Raw genomic sequence first — 23,486 nt, forward strand, 5'->3', positions numbered from 1 at the left:
CAAAGGAAAAACAGAAAGCCAGTCAGATATGCTAAAATAAAATAAAATAAAATAAAATAAAATAAAATAAAATAAAATACAACTAAATAAAATAAAATAAAACGTGTGGTAATAAAGGTTATATATTTGGCACTTTGGAGAAGATAGATACTTAAAGTCAAATTTCCAAGAAGGACGCCACAGTCGGCTGACTTTTATTCTGTAACAGAAGATGTAAAGATGTAGAACAAGTCTTAAGTGTGAGCGTTGAAACGTAAAGCTCGGAGCTTTTGGGCAGATCTGAAATGTGCATATGAGCAATGTTTACCTCCTCACCCCAATATAACGGTACGCCTTTCCCCAGTTTCTTCAAAGTGCAGTTAGGACAAATCTGTTCAGTTTTCTTTTCTTTTTTTTAAATTGCGAATAATACATATATACATGTATGTGTGTGTGTGTGTATATATATATATATATATATATATATATATATATATATATATATATATATATATATATATATATATATATTCTCAGTATATACAATTTGTTTGAGATGACCCCAGACATAAAAGTCGATAATAAAATAAAAAATAAAATAAAATCAAACCTGTCCTGTGACTTTTGACTTACCCTGTATTATATATATATATAAATAAAAACAAAAAGAGGAAAGAAAAAGAAAGTAAAATCAAACAAAAAAGAGAGAATTCCACACGGGACTTAAAAAAAAACTGAACAACCGTAATGTTTTGTTTGGCTGTAGATAGGTGATTACACAGATCTGAGTGAAAAGGTGTATGTGGAGGCATTTTCCTGGCAAACGTAGCATTAAGTCATACTTTTTTTAATCCCACAACCGGGGAAATTCCACCTCCGCAATTAACCCATCCCTGAAGTGAAACACCACATACACACTAGTGAATACACACACACTAGGGGGCAGTGAGCACACTTGCCCAGAGTAGTGGGCAGCCCTATCCACGGCACCCGGGGAGCAATTGGGGGGTTAGGTGTCTTGCTCAAGGACACCTCAGTCATGGACTGTCGGTGCTGGGGGGATCGAACCGGCAACCTTCTGGTCACAGGGCCAGTTCCCTAACCTCCAGCCCACGACTGCCCCATTAGTATTCGCTATTAATATGATGGAGTTCATTATATTACATATGTAAGTTTTCAGGGCGGTTCATATTTTACAGCAGCCCAGTAAAGCTGACAGGTTCATTCTCGACCTCTAGATGTCGCTGTACAGCCCATAGTCCACAACACAGCCGGCTGCTCCGCTTCCAAGCGCTTTAGTCCTGAAGTCGGCTGGGATGTCGGACGGTCTCGGGTACTGTAGGCTGATGGTCTCGGGGTGTACTGAGTTGTGTAGGCTGATTACGGAGGGGATGTATGGAGGTGTTTGGGTTAGGTGACCGCCTTTCCTTGCTCAGCTTAAACTCGGCTCGGTAGTTAGTTTAACTGCCTTAGCCAGCAGGGCTAACAGCGAAGCTAACATCAGTTGTCAGGATGAGTTCGTTTCCTGGTCGCATGAAAGAGTACTCGACCATCTCCATCGACCGATTTGACAAGGAAAACCTACACGCCCGAGCTTATTTTCTGTCTCACTGCCATAAAGGTGAGCCACCATAACACAGTCCTCTCATCGCTTGCTGTCTGTCAGCTAAACTAACGTTTCTTGGATGTGGTTCTTCTTTGTATTTGGCGCTGAATGCTCGAGTTTAGCCAACCTCACTCTTACAAAACCAGCCTCTAAGAGTTCTTTAGTAAAGGAAACGGTATTATTTACGTCTATATACAACAAATTCATGCTTAAATGGTTCTTTGCATGGTAAAATGGTTCTTCTGGTTGATGGAGAATGTGTTGTGTGTGGTTCTACAGGGGAAATGGTTCTACGTAGCACCCAAAAGGGTTCTTCTGGTGTTACAAGCTGGACATCATAACAAAAAAATAAAATCCTTTTTCGTGCCATATAGAACCACATATGGCACGTTTTCCATCGATCTGGACAAGCATTTCGCTCACTTCACCAAGCAAAAGCATGTAAATAACGTGCTTACATAACTCATAGGACTAATGGTTTCAAATAGAACCGTCCCTTTTGCTAAAGAACCCTTAAAGCACCATCTTTTTAAGAGTATGGTCTCTGTCAGTGGCTCTGGTGTCATGTAGGTTAACACTACCTTTACAGATCATATGAAAGGATTAAAGGGGCCCTTGCTGAAAAGGAAGCTGAAGTTTTGGTAGGTACCAGCGGTTTACGTGTTATGTGCAGATGTTCTACCCATCACAGCTACGTTTATCGTTTCATTTAACCAAGTTAAGCAAGTCTAGCCAGAAGGATGAAGATGACTTTTCTGTTCTAGTTTAACTGTCAGGTTGTACTGCTCGATTGTCACAAAGGAGCTTCTGCTGAGTAATCGAAAATACGCCTTCTGGGAGGAGCACATAGTAAGTTGGACCTTCTTCTTCAGCTGGTTTATGAATGTAGACCCTTCACAATGCTGCGGTTTCGTGCCTCACACGATTATAACGTCATTTCAGGTCGCCCTTGAGTTGGACAGTCCGACGCACATCTCGCTGATTGATGAAGTCACGGGGGAGGTATGTAGGTTTGTAGTCTGAAAAGGGGAATTCCTCCAATTTTCCAAAATATTGGATAATGATGTGGTTAAGATATGAACAAAGTCGTTCGGAGGGGTTTGGTATGCACTGTGCTGTTCTGGAGACACTTCTCTCGTAGTGGTGGTGGCAGGAACCAGATGGCTGTGACATTTAATGCCTCCAAGTCTGCCTCACAGGAAGCTGTGTTATGAGATTTGCCGAATGCCAAAGACTTTTTATCTGTGATAGGCTTGGATGAGGTCATGGCATGTTGCTACCTACATTCAGTGCATTGTAAAGTGGTTAGTACCCAAAGAAATGAAAAACTCAGAGAATGTGTAGATTAACTTGTTTTTGACAGTTAATGAAATGGCCTTAAATGAAATCGCTATATTTGCATAGCAGGCATTGTGACCCCTGGTTCCTATCACCAAGAAATCTGAGTCAGTTTCTCTACAATGGCCTTTTTTACATCAGACCACTCTGAATTACTTTTTTTTTTAAAAAACATCTTAACAATTGGATTATGCATAATTTTTGAAAAATGGGTAATTTCCCTTTAAGCCACCAGAGATCAAAGGCTGGGTGGGATGGTCTAAAATCATACTGAACGGCACTTTATTATCCCAATGTACTTTTTAAAAATTTAATTTCTAATTTGACTTTTATCTATTTATCTATTGTTTTAGTCATGTTTTAATCATATTTAAAATAGTTATTCTCCTTTACTTTTAAAATGAGTTTTCTCATTTGTAAAGCAGTTTGAATGGCATCACTGTATGAAAGCTGCTATATAAATAAACTTGTCTTGCCTTGAAACAAAATTATCATTAATTTAACGAAATAATGACTACAGTTGAAGAATAATCTACCAAAAACCTAACCGTAGGAGTTGAAAAGCATCAGGTCCAAAAACTCCTTAAAGTCGTGAGTTTCTTATAGAACTGCAGTAGTCGTAGCTTCTTAGTACACCCAGCGTCTATCAGCATAGGAACTGACCTTAGGGGCTCTTTTGATCTCCTTTTGATCTAAAACCAATAGTGCTCAAATGTGAGTGATGTGCATTTACTTATGCGCTGTCTGTCTTTTTAGTCAGAGGATGTTGTTGTTACCTTACTTCCAGCTGGACACTGCCCTGGGTCTGTCATGTGAGTAATCGCAGTTAATGTCTTTATTTGCACCTTGCCGGCTTTTCAATGTGCCGATTTAAATGTGTTGATTGTGCTTAGTTGTTTTAGCTCCAACTGAACCCGTCGCTTAACAGCACCAACATCTCCCTTTGTCTTTCGGCAGGTTTCTCTTCGAGGGAGCTCAGGGCACAGTGCTGTACACTGGAGATTTCCGACTGGCTGTTGGAGACGCAGCAAGGATGGAGCACCTGCACTCTGGAGACAGGTACGTTGCTCAAGATTTCACCTAGTTTGGCATGACCTATTTTCACATCCTCCTGGTGTGCTACTCAGTTATGTGTGGTTTTATTGTGCAAAGCAAAGTGAAAACGAGTCACCTAAAGTATATCAGTGTCCATTTGATCAGCTCCACCTACTGTATAGGAGCACTTTGTAGTTCTACAGTTACAGACTGTAGTCCATCTGTTATTTTGTTAGCCCCCTTTTACCCTGTTCTTTAGTGGTCAGGACCCACATGAACCCTCACAGAGCAGGTACTATTTGGGTGGTGGATCATTCTCAGCACTGCAGTAACAAGTAGATCAGACATAGCAGTGCTGCTTATAGTACCTGCTCTGTGAGGGTCCATGGGGGTCCTGACCACTGAAGAACAGGGTAAAAGGGAGCTAACAAAGTATCAGAGAAACAGATGGACTACAATCTGTAACTGTAGAACTACAGAGTGCAGCTATACAGTAAGTGGAGCTGATAAAATGGACACTGAGCGTAGAAACAAAGAGGTGGTCATGATGTTATGCCTGATCAGTGTATATCTAAAGACAATAGTTGCCCAGGATGTGTTGATTTTTAATATTTAAATGTTTTTTAAAATCTTTGGCATGAGTTTAATGTGATTCGTCTGATCTGTATTTTCTTTAAACGTCTCCTTGTTTCAGGGTTAAAGACATTAAGAGCGTGTATTTGGACACTACATTCTATGACCCCAGGTTCTATCAGATCCCTAGCAGGGTGAGCAGACTCACAGACACATGTATTGGTAGTATAACCATGTTAATATTGTTAACTTTGTCAGTGTATCACATTACTCTGTTTTAGGAGGCTTGCTTAATTGGTATAAAGGAGCTGATTCAAGACTGGATCAGTCAGAGCCCCTACCATGTAGTTTGGCTGAACTGCAAAGCAGCATATGGATATGAATACCTCTTCACTAACCTGGGAGAGGAGTTTGCCTCACAGGTAAGTCTGTCCTGCTTGGAAATCTTCATAATACTTTATGATTAGTCTTTGGCTAAATATTGCTTCTGTTGACTTCGCACATCACTACGTGAATCTCTTTGGTTGTGCTATAGGTCCATGTGAACAGCCTGGACATGTACAGGAAAATGCCAGAGATTCTGTCTTATGTGACCACCAACCGAGCAACACAGATCCATGCCTGCAGGCACCCCAAGGCACAGTACATTTCCAGCTCTACTAATCACCTTTTCTAATGTATCCCTCAGTGATGCTGATGTTGTTTTTCTTATTACTGTGGTTTTGTGACAGGATGAAGAGCTTTTCAGAGCAAACAGGCTGCCATGTGGCTGTACATCTCCAGATGGCACACCATTGCGCATCATCAGCATCAAGCCCTCCACTATGTGGTTTGGGGAACGAACCAGGAAGACCAAGGTCATTGTCAGGTAAAAGCAAATGATAAAGTCAGTATTTGGAAACATGGTTGTCCTGGAGGGCCACCGGTCAAATGATTTTACAGAAATACATCTAGGCCTATGCCTGGTTACCATGGTAACAGCCCCCCAGTGACTCATTACCCACTGGTTTAAAATATGTTATTGATTTCATGCAAACCATTACAAGCCGTTAGCATTCCCACACATAAACTTAACCAAACTTCTGAACCTGTCACTGGGATTGATATTCTACTTTAATAATATATGTATTGTACCTGACATAGATGAACCTACAATTCAGAACTGGTTGTACATTTTGTGGCAGTCTGGAAGATATAGGCCTACCTGTAAGGCATCCTTAATGTTTTGTATATGTGTACAGTGGCCTAATGTGTATCATGTCAGTTATTGTGACCTGTCTGTTTTCAGGATGGGTGGAAGTTCCTACAGGGCATGTTTCTCGTTTCATTCCTCTTACTCAGAGGTGAGAAATCGTTTTGCTTTGTGAACACCCAAAACATGACAGCATCACCTGATGCTTGCGGTAATTAGGCCTGATCTCTGTATGTCCATCTTTCTACAATCAGATCAAAGATTTCCTCTCCTACATCTGTCCTGTGAATATTTATCCTAATGTGATTCCACTGGCCAGAACAGTGGAGGAGGTCACTGAGCTGTAAGTATTTGTCATGTTTCTTGTACTGCAGCTACAGTCATATGCAAAAGTTTGGATACCCCCAGTCAAATTCTTTATAAATGTTTTGTTGATATTTTTTTTTTTTTTAAGTGAAAGTAAGTTAATACATCCTCTAGAGGGAACAAACTTTTGGTAACATTTAATGCTCCATTTTTATTTATTTATTTGCTCTTTCTGTTTATTTGAATTTAACATATTGGGGAAAAGTGTAAAATGTGCCGTAACTTGTTAAATTCAGCAAATAAACAGTAACTGTGCATTAAATCGTGCACAAGTGTGTTCTCTTTAGACGATGTTAACTTATTTACATTTAGAAAATCAATAAAACATGTGCTTTGACCAGGGGCGTGTAACCTTTTGCATATAATTATGTTTCGAAAGTGGGCTTAAAGGGCCCATATCCTACATTTTTGTTGTCATTTTTTTTTCTTCTGGGGTTCCTTTTGACATCTCTGTGGTTTATGTCCCCAAAACAGTTGTAATTTATTATTGCATAACAATTTCCCAACCTCTCCTTATCCGATAGAATTAAATAGACTATTTCTGTGTCTGTGCCTTTAAGACTGATATATGTAAATAAGCCCTGTCACGATTGGCTACTTTGTATTATGCCTCTTTTGAAAAGCAGTCTGGGCTGAAACACTCCTTGAAACATCATTGCTAAGGGGTGGGGAACTGCTGTAGGCTGTGTAGGTGGATATATGTAAATGTGTTGGTTTTTGTGACATCACAAAAACAATGGACTCAAACACTGTATGGACTGTGGAGTGACTGTGACTGTGGAATGCTGAAATATTGACAGCATTTACAAACTACATCAACCTTTTTGGTCACGTTTGGTTTTCTTGTGCTTTACTTTGGTTTGGTTACTAGTCTATATGTCGTTCCTTTGTCAGATTGAAGCCAATGTGCAGAAAAAATTCTGGAAGGAATGAAGTCGTCTATAAACCTCTTGGGATGCTGAAACGAGCCAGAACAGAATATCCATCACAAGGTTCGAACAGATATCTCACCTGTGGCTTTTCAGACTGTGATCATGCTCCATAATATGTCATTCGCTTCTTCCATTGTTCCAGGTTTTAACCCATTAGTCAGATTGAACGCTGGCTTTCAACAGAGATGTTTAACGAAATAAACAGTAGTAATATCAGACGCCACTTTATCATTTATATCCAAAAAAAAATGTAAAAGCTTCAAAATGTCATTTTTATGGCAGCGGTAATAACAACAATATAGAGATAATGGCATAATTGCTTTATAATTGCTTTATAATAGCTCTATAATTGCTTTATAGTAGATTAATAATAGCTGTGTAATATCTCTTATTGCATATAATGGCTATTATTTGGGATCATTTTCTAATTAAACTCAATTATGCAAATGTTACATACAAGTATTACTTTTTAAAACATTTACCACTTCATATACTTATGCAAAAGTTTGGGCGCCCATGGTCAAATGACATTTTGTTGATTTTGTAATTAAAAAAATAAGTTAATGTCCTGTACAGAGGACACACGTCTGTGCACATTTTCATGCACAGTCACCGTTTATCTCCTGAATTTAACATAACATGTGGTCTGTGCAAAAGTTATGGCACATTTTATTAATTACTCATATGTTAAGCTTAGCAAATAAACAGAAATGTTGTAGTAAGACTTGCAGAAAAATGAAATATTTAAGTTTATTCCTGGTAGAAGATGTGTTGACTTATTTTCAAATCATGTTTGACTTGTGTTCAAACTTTCATATAAAACTGCAACTTCGAAAAATTGACCAGACTTGTTTGTCTCAGGCGCAGAGAGTGATGAGGAGTTTTTTGGGGAGGTTGCCGTGGCCCCTAGGAGAAAGAAGCTTGCCGTGAATGAGGTCATACTACATCGTTGTTCAGAAAAATTGGTTCCCGAGGACATCCAAGCACAAGCTCTTCCAGAGATAGTCCCCATAGTCCAGACATCTTGCTATATGGATTGCACAGAGTCCAATGATGATGAAGATGATGAAGATGAAGAGGGGGAGCTATTAAATTCCAAACCCAGTGTCCTCCCTGCACGTCACTCATCTGGTGACAACCCCCCTACTCAATCTTGCTTGCAGTCAGACAAGCCCTGTTCAGAAATGGTCACACCTCATTCTCATTCAGACCCACCCTCTCCAAAGAAGGCTCCGCCCACTTGGGCTACATTCTTCAAAGCAGAGCCAGTTCTGACCGACGAAAGCAGTGAGCTGGACAACAGTCAGAGCAGCCAGGCTCTGTCTACTTATCACACGACCTCGCAATCGCCCGAACTGTTTGACGAGGATGACGAGTCAGAGTCAGTTCACATGACGTCTTCTCAGTCTACCCATATATCAGATGGAGGTACAGAAACCCCCAGCCAACTCGACACAGTGCCTGTTCAAGCAGAGCTCGACAGTGCCGCACAATCTAGCAAACAAAATAAGATACAGACAAACCAGAAACCAGAGAATGATCCTCACAGGCCGATCGAGAAAGAGCCAGCTGTCCGTAAGGACCAGTCTGAAGGTACGGACTGCACAGAAGCGATGTCAGACTCTCAGGTGTCGTCTGACTTTGACCTGCCTCAGACTCCAGGCTCCAAAGCCCCACATAATGACGAGCTGAAGGAGCTGTACAAGAAGTTGGCGTCTGGAGAGGAAGTTATCACACGCAGAGGTCAGCAGGGCTCTGTCTGTCATCATCATTCCAAGAAATAGGCAACCATGTATAGAAATGTGTTCAGAAACAGATGTCAGTGAGGATTTAGACGCTTGCCATTCCAAAACAAAATTATAGTCATGTTTAAAGGGCCCATATCCCACAATTGTGGTTTTAGGTACCAAAAACAATCATCACTGCCACAACAAAAACTTCGTTATCTCCATTTTTGTTGTTTTTCCAACGGCCAAGAATGACTGGGGGAAAAATGTCTGGTTCCATTGACTTACATTAAAATAGCAGTAATATTTTTTTTTTCCTTCTCCTAGTTACCATTTTGAAAATACAAAGATTTGTTCCAACAGCACTGATATGTAAATGAGTTCTACTCTTATTTGGCTGTGCAGCGTTGTGCCCCATTAAAAAAAATGAAGTAAAACACTCCTTATAACTTAAATAGGTGGGGCTAAACTGCTGCAAGCTGAATAGGTGAAGAAATGTCATCAACCAATGCATTGGTTTTTGTGACATCACAGAAACAGTTTGTTTCTTTAGCTTAGTTTCTGTATGGATTGGGGAATGAATGGTATGCTTTGGCAAATTTAAGTGTTTTCATACTACATCAAACTCTAAATAAATTTAAAAAAGGATATTTTTCCTTGAGATGGGCTCTTTAAAGTTGCCACTCCAAGCCAGTTGTTTAGTCCTAGTAAAACAGGAGTAAGCACTGACAAAAGTGATGAGACCGCATTCTTATGCAGCCAAAAGCATATTCAGTGTTAATATATTTGCCTGTGTAATTAATGCAGTATATTTGGATTAACTGACAATATTAGTTTTGCCAGTTTCAAACAGAACAGTGCCTTAAAGACACTTCAGAAATGTTATTGGAGCCAGTGAGTCACTGTTAGTGTTCCAATTACTGTCCAGTCCTTTTCACACTTTCATTCCAATCTGTTTAACCTTCCAGTCATCTATGCTCTTATTTTTAGATGCTGCTGTTTGTTAAATTGATGGCAAAAACTCAAGTTACAGCAACAAAATGAGTTTAAAGGAGAATTTCAGAATTTTTTTAATGTTATAATTCAGTGGTTGAGATGTAAACAGTCATTCATATAACTGGTTTCATATAAAATGCTACATTGAGTTTTCTTTAGTGTTGGCAATAGGAACCAGGGCTTACAGTGTCCACAGTGCAAATATGTACTGTCCAAAACCACCAGTGACCCTACACCTGATTTGAGTGTTTTGTATGTGATGTTCCTGATGGAAGAAAGTGGTGAGGAAGAAAAATATTTTTTCTTATAGTGCTATTTTACCTTACAATGCTCTGCATGTACCTTTCCACCAAGGCCAAAACCTTCTGTCAAAATGATCAGAAAACAACATCTCAGCCATCAGGCAACATCTTCGTAACAGACGCCTGTGAGGTAGCTTTTACAGATGTTTGATTATATGCTTTAGACATCTGGTTCCCATCACCACCACTGTAAACAGTTGTTTCTTTAGAATGACACATTTCACATCAAACCACTCTCAATGACTGTGTGTACATTGTAGTGATTTCATTCAAAACGTTATTACTCAGTTTTAACTATACAGTGTCGTTCAGGGGCCAGACTTAACGTTCGGGACTTCAACCAATGCATATCATTATTTTCCCCCCGTTCTGCTGTTTCTAATTCAACATGAGGCAGTTGCCTTACTTGAGCTGAAAGAAAAGCACAGCCCATTGTGTCCTCAAGATTACTGGGTTAAAAACATGCTAAAGTTTCTGTGATGACCTCTGTAAACCTTTACCCTTAGATAATGTTTGTATGGCACTATTTCAGTTTACCCTACAACCATCTTACCTCACTTGTTTATTTTATATAAAGTATATCATAATTCATTCATTAATTTAAAAATATATATACTTTGCTGTAAGCAAATATTCACTGGTCTTTTTGTACAGCTTTTCTAATTTCAAATAAAACTCAGGTTATATTATATACTGTAGTGATGTTTGTATCAGATGTCACAACGTTACCTTGTGAGAAGCACATTCATACCTCCCCAACCTATAATGCAGCTGGATCTGCTTGAGAATAATGATATCTCTAAACCACACGTGCATTACCTTCCCTTTGATGATGGAACATCTGTTACTTTAGAGTAACTATCTCGGCATAGAACTAGAGCACTAGCACAGGTATATATGCAATGCATGCAGCAGGAAAATGGCACGCCTCAACTGTCTGTGTGATCACACTGACGGTCTACTTAATAGACTTAATACTTCTTCAATTTAATTTAATTTGCCTGGTTAAAGCACCAGTACTCCAGATTCCACTCACTAATCCATCCATCAAGCTTTAAGTGATTTTTCCGCAGACTGCAGATTACCAGAACATTTACATTTACAGTTACAGCATTTAGCAGACGCTCTTATCCAGAGCGACTTTCTTTTTTCAGCAGTTGCTTTTTTTGACATTTACTGGTGAAAAACACTATTAAAAAGATGTTTAATGGAAAAAAAGCTTTTTATTTAAATGTCAGCACTGAGGGAACAGTAGCTTGTCAACATGTGATCATATGGAACAAAAGACGTTGCTACGAAGCCCACCCATTACAGATGTTGTGGTTTTAAAGTTACTACGGTGGCAGGAAAACAAAAAACAAAAAAAAAACTATGATGCTGCTGCAGCTGTTGCTATGGTTACAGCCTCTGACCTGCCGCTGCATTGCTCTGTACAGGTAACGTGTAGTGAGCCGTCCCTGAAAATCAAACGTTAAAACTTTAGTGAGTGAAAACGTTGATCAGACACTTCAATGATAGTAAAATTAGCCGTATACTAGAATAGCGCTGCCTTTATACAATAGAATAGCACAATGGCAGTTTCTGAATACGGGATTTTACCTTTTCATTGTAAGCACTGTGAGAATGTCATGCATCTCCTCCTTGGGCTCCAGGTCCCTAAGAACAATCTACATGACACAGAGGAGGATGAATCATGAGAGATGCATTGTGATAGCTGTATCAGCACAGAACGGCTTATTTCGTAACATAAAATCACCGTCGGGCAGATGTTTAGATTTGACCGATATTCCAAAGTCATTTTGATGATGTTTAGTGTACTCCAGAAGAGCAGAATTTTAAGTGATACTCCACTAAAATGTCCACGGTTTACTCACTGTTTTTCTACATTTGTGACACAGTAGAAATAAAATGTTATTTCTCTGTTACACTAATCCACATACATGCATTTCCAATGCATACATTTTCTAAATGTAGAATGTATATAAATGTAGGTGATGGTAGGAATGAGTGAGACAATCATGGTCATTTTGATTCTTTGGGACCCTCGAGACACGTGATCATGTACAGGATTCAACTTGCGCCAATCAGAATAACTTGTGCACCTGCTGTTTTTGAATAAGGCATGTAATCAGTATTACTGTATTTTTGTGTACAATTGTGAAAACACCGAACTGTACAAGAAATTAAAGCTGAGAACTAATTTCTGAATATATGAGACAGAGAGATTAATTCATTGTTCAACTTTTGGCCTCAACCCTACCAAATAAATTGAATAAAAGTTTATTACGACAGACAGACAGACAGACAGACAGACAGACAGACAGACAGACAGACAGACAGACAGACAGACAGACAGACAGACAGACAGACAGACAGACAGACAGACAGACAGACAGACAGACAGACAGACAGACAGACAGACAGACAGACAGACAGACAGACAGACAGACACTTTATTGATCCCGGAAAGGAAATTTAGATGGCACCACTTTACAATGAGCCAACCATTATAACGCTTATGAATGGTTTAAGATTAATTTATAAATCATTATTAGCTCACACCTTAAACAAATCTTACATAAGCAGTCATAACACAAATAACAGGGGTAACAGTGACCTTGAGTGAGCTTACATTCATCCACACTGTTAAACCCCAGGTGCTGGTTACCCATGTCTTCTCCATCAGTCAGTATTAAACCTGTCAGCTTCATCGATATACATAATCAGACACAACAGTTGCTCTTTTTATTTGTGTTGCAACTGCTTGTTATTAAATGTTTATGAGCTAACTACCTCATTTTAAACCATTCATAAAGACTTAGTGTAAAGTTTTACTGAACAGATCTAGAACTCATTCTCTCTGTATATCCACCACATCAAATTTAAGAATGGGCTGTATTCTACGCACAGCAAATATAAACTTGTCCAGGAGTGAAATTGAGCGTAAACAGCAAATCTGATTGGAGTAATTGATTCATTTGGCTTGAGCAGTTCCAAATATTAGTTTTTTTCCTTTTTCCCTTCTTCAAATACATCTTCAACATCAGCAGATAGGCACATGAAAAACAACTGATAAACCCCCAATTCCCAAACTACTGACTGCTAATTATGAAATGCCCATAATCACAATATGTACATGTTGTAGTCTAATAAGAGAGAGGATGTACGAGTCCAACCTGTGCTAGGGGTTTCTGGGCCTGGAACAGTTCCAGACACACAGATGCCAGGCTGCCAGGACCCTGTAGCGTGTGTTGTCGGCGGGCAGGGAGCGGCGTGCCAGATGGAAACAAAACCGTGAAGATGTCCGCTCCAGACTCATCCACCTCCTGCAAGACAAAAGAACACATCTGTGAGGTGTGTACATCATAACTACCACATTAATATTCCAAGACAGGGCACCTCAACTCAAGCAGTCCCAGATGGAAAATTTCCCTGTTCTACAACTACTAGACCAGATGAGTCGAGTCAGGTGTGTCTGAACAGGGAAACCACCAGAGAGTGCTAAAATCCAGAGCCCAGCACCAAAGTTCAGTTTACTTGGTCTAGGACTGCGACCTGTTGGTGTGGGTACAGTGATTTTAGTGCTTTTTTGTTCACCTTGACCAGTATGTCAGACGCACAGCAGTCCACAGTGATGGAGTCCTCTCCCAGAACCAGGCTCTCCTTGCCCACAAGGATGCCTGCCTGCATGGCAGCCCCCACCGGAATCACCTCATCGGGTGGAATGGAGCACAGCAGCTCCACATCGGGGAACAGGTCTCGGATCATCTGCTGCAGCTTTGGAATCCGTGCCGAGCCTCCACTCAAGACCACCTGCAATGCAGATTCGCAATGTAAGTATAAGCACCAATCGAAATGATTGCACCTCTTAAAGCTGGGCAGATGGTGGGCGATCAACATTAATTACGAGCTCTCAATGACTGATTTACTTACACCAAGTATTTCAATTCATGTGAATTATACCATCAGGACAGGAATGTTGCAACATTTCCTTCTACCTCCCTTTTAGGTCAAGGTAACACTTTATTTGGAGCGGTCTTTTGAAGAGGATTAAAAAATTCTTAACAGACTATCAGTAAAATCAACATGGCAGTGAAGTATCTGAATACATTTAAGTAAATACTTGGTTCTGTTGATACATTAGGCAAAACCTAACCTTACCCAACTTTACCCAAAACCTAAGCCTAACCCTAGCCCTAATCCTAACCTTAATCCCAACCCAAAACCTTGACACAGTACTGGAGTTTCCGTTGAGTGTTTCATTTAAAAAAGACCACTCAAAGTGTCACCGAAGTTCATGTGAATAAGAAATCATAACGCACTTTATTTCTGTACTGTGACAAAACAGTTGGCCAATATCTTCCCTGCCTGCTGGTGCACGATGATGTAAAAACAAACACAAAAATGAGGGTAAAAAAGAAAAAGAAAACATTTTAGAGACAGACAAAAGTTACGAATGATCACAGGAAAACAAGAATTTAGTCTTTTAAAAATCATATGATGAACCCTGTCTAATGTGACCAAGCACTTGAACCAACATGGTAAAAAGACTTTTTGATTTCAGGTCGTCATTAAGGTGCTCGGAAAGCCACATAAGCACAGCTGAGTACCCATATACATTTATATGAGAACACCAAGCTCTCTTGGAAATGATCGCCAATGGCAGGGCTCATCACAGGATAGTGCATTTACTGGTTGTGACCTCAGGGCTAACTTAACTAACTTAAGCCAACTTAAGCTTAAAGTGAGGACTGTCCAATCGGAATGTCATTACCCTCTTCTTTTCCTGGATAGGGTTTAACTTTTTAATCCAGCTAACTTTTTTTTTAATCTGGCTAAGAAGGTAAACGAAAAGAATTTGAAAACAACCACAACCCCCAGCCCATGTGTTCACCTTGTTGACATCTGAAGTGGACAGTTTGACCTGCTGTAGGAGGTTTTTGATTGGCTGGATGCTCTTATTGAAGAGGTTGGAGCAGATCAACTCAAAGCGAGCTCTGTGAACCAAAAAATATGTTTACATCTTCATAACAGACAATACTGGTTGTGTTTGGCAAAAATCTTTGCATGTAATCTGATTGAACATATTCCGATTACAGATTTAGACCGAGGTATTTATATGCTCTGCTCAACAATCTGATGGAAAATCTTCGTTTACATGCGCACTACAAGTAACTCGATCCAAAATGACGCGCATGCATGGAGTAGCGTTTAGAATAAACATTACCATGACACCGAACATCATGAGGTCCAGTCTGAGTGAGATGAGTTTTCGGTTGGCGCACTTGTGTTTTAAATTGCTTTAAATGTCATGCTGAGAGAAATGTTCTTCACATGTACTTATTAAAGAAGACAGAGAGAAAGACGTCATGTTCTGAGACACGTAAGCTGGACGTCCGTCCCAACGTCATCTTTTAAAGATCAGAGCATAAACTTCGTCTCCTCGGCAGACCAGCTTCTGCTCCCACCATATTGAATGTCATAAACTTTCGCTATGCACAGAACGTACTTACACGTTCCGATTGGAAATGTAATCGGATACAGGCATTCACATGGCTATTACTCACCTCCTTAAATCGGATAGAAATTGTATTCCGAATGATCAAATAGACTAGTCCGATTGAGGTGTTTACACGGATGTATTCTACTCCGATTGAGCTACTGGTCGGATTATCAACGGATTATTAGGCTGCATGTAAACATGGCTACTGATTCACACTATTGTAGAACAACTGAGCATACCTTGATACGTTACACTCAAAGTCCATGCCATCATAGAGAGAGTCCACAAAGCAGTTGGCGCTGCTTAACGTGGAGAGGGTGTGCTTGGCTACATCAGCGCTGTTCATCAGCTTCATCATTGCTCTAGGGTTGCTGCTCACATCATGCTTATACAACCTGGAAACAAATGCATGAGCACCAGTCACCACCACAGACACAATCAGTGCAAACAGCTCCACACAGGCAGCATACTGACTTACTTCTTGAACTCAGCAGCCAGATGCTGTGCCAGTGCGTGTGTGAAGCTCTCTCCCCCAGTGCTGTGGTCTGTGTGTGTGGAAAGCACTCGGTACATCCCACTGTTCACCTCCAGAGCAGTCACACTCAGTGACGTGCCGCCAAGTTTATAAACCAGAGCATGGCTAAAAGACGGAAGAAGATAAGAGTTAGATGAGAGCCAGATTTTAAATACCTACTCCAACGTTTAATGAGATCTCTTAACACTAATGTTCTCAATAGCATTACCAAGACAAATTACGGTACAATGTTTTTCTGAGCATACTGTGGATATCAATACAAATCATTTCCCAACTGTATGTTTGATTACAAAGAGACCATGATTAGTAATCGGATTTAGTGTAGCACAGTGTCTGCAATGCTGAACAAAAACCACTGTATTCAGATTTTTGATAGTTTTTTCCCCAAATATGCCACTACTTTGCTCCAAAATTGTGATATTTTGTGTATCACAAAAACTTCTCAAAGTATCATGTTACATTCTTACCATATCTCACAACATCTTGCCTACACTGTGCAGGTTTAACTGATGCATGGGCTTTTTGCTGAACTGCTGACATTACATCTACTAAGAATAAACTTTGAGACTCTGTACCTCTTCCCTGATGGCGACTCCTGGCCGATGCCATAGGCAAGTAGAGCAGCGGAGGGTTCATGGATCAGCCGAAGTACGTTGAACCCAGCACCTTCTGCAGCATTCCTGAAACACAAAAGACAAATACTGTGTTAATGTCCAGATTAATATCCAAACTATGTTATTACACCTGTGGGCTTGACTGTCATTTTTGATTTTTTTTTTTAATATATACAAAATTTCCACACCTCAATGCATTTTTCTGCATCTCTCCGAATTCAAAAGGCACAGTGATGACAGCATCTTTAACATCAGAACCCAGAGCTGACTGGGCTGTCTCTGCAAAAAAGAATGGCAGATATTTAACAAACCATATTTGTAAAATGTCCTTCTGCTAGTATTTTTTTTTACTATATTATTACATTAGTTTGAATAACAGTTGAGGATTCATAACAACTTACCTTTCATTTTGTGGAAGATCAATTTGGCTACCTCTCCCGGGGACACATACTTGGTTGTCTCTCCCGTGTCAAGTTCATACATTGGCAAGTCACCTTTGTTGACAATCTTAAAGTGACAGAGAGAGCATCACCTATGAATAAGTTTGAGGTTGATGCAAATCTTTATTCAACAACTACTGTATTTCTGCTGGAATTAATCCAGCCATAGTGCAAGATGCCTGCTGGTTCTATCAGCTTTGTGTCACTGTGGCCCAGCTTCAGTATTTATCATACTGATACCTACCGTGCACTTGCTTTCTTCTATGTGAGTCTGAGCCTCTGGGTCATCATACCTAAAAGAAGAAGAAGATATAACATAGTGCATCTTAATTATTAGTCCTTAAGTGTTTTAGCCACAAAACAGAACTAATGAAATGCTTTTAAAAAGACTTTAAACATAGATCAATAAAATAGCCAGTTTTTAATTACAAGAGTTAAACTTGTTTACACTGGTTATGATCAAGTGAACTGGCTGACTTACCCAAACGCTTATCCTTAAAATTAAACAAGAGTCTTTTGAAAAGTGTGCATGTACCTAACCTATACTATATTGCAATTATACTAATTGCGAATGCTTATATTTAAAAGTGTTTTTGCATGTTGACGCAGGAGAGGAAATATCTTAGATAAGCTGTAAGACATACCGTCTGCCGAGAATCTGCTTCACTTTCACTACAGTATTGGCTGCGTTCCGTATTCTGCCTTGCTTTGCTGCAATACCAACAATCTGTGGAAATATTACAAGGTAAGACACAATCACATCTGAGTCATCTAGTAATGTTCTTGCACCATAACACATGAACACGCGTTAAAATAAGTGAAGAAGAGGCAAAAAAAAAATGCAGCATTCTGAATACAACTTATGGGCTCAAAGATACGCAGGGAAGTTGAGAAAAATGTGGATAAGAGCCCTTTACTAAAAACAAATTCACAGGTTATAAACAAAGAACTAAAGAAAAAAGAAAAGTATAGATCAGGGGTATTTAATTAAAATTCAATAAGGTCCAGTTTAAAGGACATTTCCTTAAGCAAAGGTCCGGAACATCATAATGTCTAACTTGCATTATGATTCAGTGTCATATACTGTTTACTGAAGTAGCCTAGTAGTTATATGAACATCTTATTAATCAACAACTGAATATCAGATCAAATAAAGTACAACTCAGTGATATTTCAACAACATTTGTCAGTTTTCTCTTTTAAGAGCACACAATATGAAATAACCTCCCTCTGACTCACTTTCTTCTCTGACTGCTGTTTCTTGCCTTGTCCCTCCCCTGTAGTGTGTCACTCACTCGAGTCTCAGAGCTCATTGTAATGCACAGATCTGATTGGCTGAGTAGCGTCGTGTGTGATATGTACAATGCGTGTGATTGGTCTGTGAGTCTCCTGGGCCGCTAAAGTGGCACTGTAAAGGCTATAAAAGTTATGCCGATTAAAATAGGACCACCCTGTCAAAATTACATAATTCTCCCTAGTTTATCGGTTATAGGTCCAGGTCTGCAGCCTGGGTTCAAACTCGCACCACAGTTTGCCTATTAGTGACGGTTGATATAGACTGTGTGGTATGTAGACAAACAATGCCTGATTAAGTAAAATGTATTTACAAAAAATAATTTATCTAATTTCTAAAAATGTATGGAGAAACTGCCTGGAAGGGGAATTCCACCAATTTCATTGCTTCATTCTATCATTCAGAAAACAAGGTCATCCAGAGTGGTTTGTTGGTGATAAAATGGTTATTAGTAGAGTAACATACTGACTCAAGTCTCTTTATAGTGGGTAGGAACCAGGGATCAAAGTCTACAACGCAAATACAGTCATGTTATTTAGGCCATTATCCAAAATGATCAGTGAACCGCCACAAATGGTTTAATAAAACCTGTTTTAGATGAAAACCTTATTCAAAACCTCATCCACAACAATCATAAACTCATATACATAACCGTTTCATGCAGTAGCTACCTGTGAGGGAACTTTTAGACGCATTAAACTCTTCAGATGTCTGGTTCCTATCACCACCATAGTAAACAATTCATACTTTGTATGTTTCTCTATATGTTTCATATTAAACCATTCAGAAAGACTGTTTACACCCCAATGATTTGTGTTAAAAAGTGAAATGATGATGAAAATTTCCGTTAATCCAAATTCAAAGATTTCCAACCCCCGGTGGAACACTTCTCACTCTCTAGAAGACTGTGGGGGCTTTTACTGTGATGCTTCTCTACTAGACTCTACTACTGTAGACAGCAGTCAGCTTGTACTTCAGTGCTGTATGAGAAACTTACCTGCTCAGTGTCTCGATACGCCACTACAGCGGGCGTGACTCTGTCTCCTGCATCATTGGCCACCACATCTGCTCGTCCATCCTGAGAGAACAAGCCTAACATTAGTTAACCTACTGTGGCTGGATATAGATGTTAGGTACACTCGTAAAAAAGATGGCTCTTTAGTAAAGACAGTGGTTCTATTTAAAACCATGAACACTCAAAGAACCACCTGTATGCTTTAATGGTTTTTTTGCATGGTAAAATTGTTCTTCAGACTGATGTAAAATATGTTGTATATGGTTCTATATAAAACCTTTTTGGGGAATAAGCAACCAAACATCTTCCATTGGTATAATGCTAAGCATATACAATACACTCAAAATCTCACCATGCAAAAAAATAAAATAAATAATTTAACCCTTGTGTGATGTTGGGGTCTGCGGTAACCGTTTTCAGTGTCTACCAAAAGAAAAATGATGCAACTTATTATTATTATTATTATTATTAATAACATTTCAACCTCAAACTACTTGGTCTTCGCTCATTTTCAGTAAAAACATAAAATAACAGTTTCAGTGACTTCACACTATTCACCCCTTGCACATTTATATTAGACGTTGCGTTGGGGTGAACCCGCAGGTAATAAAAGCGTGAAGGTGCTGTGTCCTTTCACTCTGTCCACCTCCTATATGGCCTCCTGCGAGACCTCAAATCCAGAGAAGACAATGCATCTCAAGAAGCCCAGCTTCTGCAGCCATCCTGGGCAGGATTCAGGAGGAGGAGGCTGGTGTCCCTTCAGCCCACACAACAACCATCTGCAGAAGCTGAAGTAAGTGTGAGATGCTGCTGGACACAATGTGTCTGACTTTCATACCTTGACCAACGATAATGTTTGTGTGGGGGTGAGACAGAGAAAGACAGAGAGATGAGAGTATTTTCATTATTCTAGGTTGCAGCCAGAAAAAGAAGCGCTGTGAGGTGTGCGGAGCAGACATGGACAGAAGGACATAGCATACATGCATCATGCCCAAAATCACCTATGCACCACACACACAGTAAAGCTCTGCCCCTCATATACTGATATAAATGTTTATGTTCTTAGCATTGCTTCATTTAGATTTGTTCAAAATAAACGTTTCCACCCATAAGTTGATATGCTGATGGCACCGTGTGAGATCTTTCTTACCCACCGCTATAAAGGTCTACAACGAGTCTCCTTACTGCAGAGACGGTACTGATCTCCTGCTGTCTGAACTGTGCTGAACCACATCACTGTATCGCCTCTCCGATTAATACACACTGCGCACACACTGCACACACACACACACACACACACATTTTCTAAGCCGCTTTTCCCTCAGGGCCGCAGGGGGATGCCGGAGCCTATCCCAGCAGTCATCGGGCGGAAGGCAGGATACACCCTGGACAGGTCGCCAGTCCATCGCAGGACAGACAGACAGACAGACACACACACACACACACCTAGGGGCAATTTAGCATGTCCAATTGGCCTGACTGACCGGAGAACCCAGAGGAAACCCACTTTACACTATAATACTGATGCAAGTCTGAATTAATTATGTCTATAATATGTGCTTTTAGATTATGGCACACCACTCAGTGTCTGCTGTCATGTCTATACAACAAATCTGTCTCATATGTCATGTAAATATACTTTTATTTCTCTTGTACTTTAACATAACGCTATGTCCAGATTTGTTTCTATTTTTCTGCATAGTATATGTATGTTTATGTGCAATTATATGTCTTGCTACTGAAACACTGCAGTTTCCCTTCAGGATCAATCTCTCTATCTACCTATCTATCTAGATTTTTCTCCTTTTTTGCGTTGTATCACGAAAATGGACAGCACTACGGTTTATAGATACGAACTAACACAGATAAATATCAACCACATATGTCATCTTTATTGCGTGTAATTGGATAAAATAAGCAACCGGTATTTTCACATAAACGGTCATGGCTTCACTGATTTAAGCAGGCCTATATCCTATATTCTCAGTTTTATATAGAACCCCTGCCTTTACTACAGGACCTGGAAACCGCATCTTTTTCCAGAGCAGAGACCGCCTTAAAATGACTTTCCTCCAGTGGACACAAGCTATCTAGAGCGATCTGTGCTGAACCCACGCTGGACTCTGTTCGGGCCGGGGCTGTGAACACCCTGCGCCGAGGAGCGACTGAGAGAAACCGCGTCATCAGCCGGTGAACTTAAAGCTAACTTGCTAACTGTGCTACCAGTAGCAGCTAACGATCGCGAGACAGAATTAAAAACGCGGTAACGCGCGACTGCGGGTTCATTCAGACCCGAAAGAGACGCTCTGCGAATTTAACAAGAATATGTCCATTTTACCTTGAACACCGCGACACAGGCGCACGTGTAGCCGAAGTGAACCCCGATCGCAGCCATGCTGGCTGTGACTGAACGCGCTGCCGGAAGCCGGGTGACTGATGCAGCGCGCAGAGGGCGGGGCCTTCTGGTTTGACCAATAGGAGAAACGAGTGCTCATACATTCAGCCAATGAATTTCACGCTACACTACTGAATACATTACTGAATATACTACACTACTGAATACACTACACTACTGAAAATACTACACTACTGAATCCACTACTCTACTGAATACACTACTGAATACACTACTGAATATACTACTGAATATACTACACTACTGAATACACTACTCTACTGAATACACTACTGAATATACTACACTACTGAATACACTACTGAATACACTACTGAAAATACTACACTACTGAATACACTACTCTACTGAATACACTACTGAATATACTACACTACTGAATACACTACTGAAAATACTACACTATTGAATACACTACTCTACTGAATACACTACTGAAATTACTACACTACTGAATACACTACTCTACTGAATACACTACTGAATATACTACACTACTGAATACACTACTCTACTGAATACACTACTGAATATACTACACTACTGAATACACTACTCTACTGAATACACTACTGAAAATACTACACTACTGAATACACTACTGAATATACTACTGAATATACTACACTACTGAATACACTACTGAAAATAATACACTACTGAATACACTACTGAATATACTACTGAATATACTACACTACTGAATACACTACTCTACTGAATACACTACTGAATATACTACTGAATATACTACACTACTGAATACACTACTCTACTGAATACACTACTGAATACACTACTGAATATACTACATTACTGAATACACTACATTACTGAACACACTACTGAATACACTACTCTACTGAATACACTAGACTACTGAATACACTACACTACTAAATACACTACTGAATACACTACACTACTGAATATACTACTAATGCTGGTGTAAATTTCTGAAATATTACTCTTCTTATAAAATATGTATACACAGTGGACACATAGATCAAATTGCCAGGAGAATGTACATAACTGCACAAAAATATTCAAGTACATGGCAGGGTGGGTACCGCTCTCGCAAGTAGGGCCTGGGTTCGATGCCCCAGCCAGGTGACCTGGGTCCTTTCTGTGTTGAGTTTGCATGTTCGCCCCGTGTCTTTGTGGGTTTCAAAATCATTCTCAACAGTGGCGATAGGAACCAGGTGTCTGAAGAGTGTCTCTAAAAGCTACATCATAGAAGGTAAAACCAGTACAAACACATTGACGATGCCTGGGGTTTTTTTTCAGATTGACCACTATTTCACCATCATTAACATTCCATATAAAACTCAGAAGACACATGTAGGTTCACTGGTAAATTTGGATAGGAAATAAAATTAGAAACATAAAATACATATTTGGATTGTAGACATTGTGTGACGGTGGGGAGCGACGAGGCAGACGCATGTGCTGAGGTAAGCAACTTTTATTAAGGGCAAATCCAGGGTCGTGGTCGAGCCAGTCCGGGTTCCAGTAATCAATACCCAGCTTAGCGTGGACATACATAACTAAGAACACCAAACAACAAACATCTAATGACAAACAACAATTCAAACAAAGACTCAAACAGTTCAGACAAAGACC

General features: G+C 39.8%; 2 protein-coding genes across 3 annotated transcripts; one reads left to right on the top strand and one right to left on the bottom strand.

Annotated features, from left to right (window-relative positions):
* Positions 1-1,243: 1,243 nt before the first annotated feature.
* dclre1c (DNA cross-link repair 1C, PSO2 homolog (S. cerevisiae)) lies at positions 1,244-12,256 on the top strand. 2 transcript variants are annotated; one of them, XM_017698931.2, is made up of 14 exons: positions 1,244-1,600; positions 2,175-2,226; positions 2,350-2,434; positions 2,528-2,587; positions 3,680-3,735; positions 3,881-3,982; positions 4,653-4,725; positions 4,813-4,953; positions 5,067-5,168; positions 5,263-5,399; positions 5,820-5,874; positions 5,978-6,066; positions 6,984-7,081; positions 7,883-12,256. In XM_017698931.2, exons 1-14 carry the CDS (start codon positions 1,492-1,494, stop codon positions 8,803-8,805), a joined length of 2,082 nt encoding a protein of 693 aa, XP_017554420.1. In that variant the 5' UTR covers positions 1,244-1,491; the 3' UTR covers positions 8,806-12,256. The 2 variants fall into 2 exon arrangements, with proteins under 2 accessions (XP_017554420.1, XP_037396201.1); XM_037540304.1 differs by lacking the exon at positions 2,175-2,226 and having other exon boundaries at positions 1,527-1,600.
* Positions 11,250-21,842, bottom strand: hspa14 (heat shock protein 14). Its single transcript, XM_017698930.2, has 14 exons — positions 21,786-21,842; positions 19,430-19,510; positions 17,783-17,865; positions 17,383-17,431; positions 17,100-17,205; positions 16,887-16,977; positions 16,660-16,764; positions 16,028-16,189; positions 15,789-15,944; positions 14,941-15,043; positions 13,644-13,859; positions 13,223-13,372; positions 11,646-11,713; positions 11,250-11,503 (listed from the first exon to the last, which is right to left on the bottom strand). The coding sequence occupies exons 1-14, from the start codon at positions 21,840-21,842 to the stop codon at positions 11,416-11,418; spliced, it is 1,515 nt and encodes a 504-aa protein (XP_017554419.1). The 3' UTR covers positions 11,250-11,415.
* Between the last annotated feature and the right edge of the window lie 1,644 nt (positions 21,843-23,486).

Source organism: Pygocentrus nattereri, chromosome 1 (assembly GCF_015220715.1).
Source record: "Pygocentrus nattereri isolate fPygNat1 chromosome 1, fPygNat1.pri, whole genome shotgun sequence".
Taxonomy (NCBI): domain Eukaryota; kingdom Metazoa; phylum Chordata; class Actinopteri; order Characiformes; family Serrasalmidae; genus Pygocentrus; species Pygocentrus nattereri.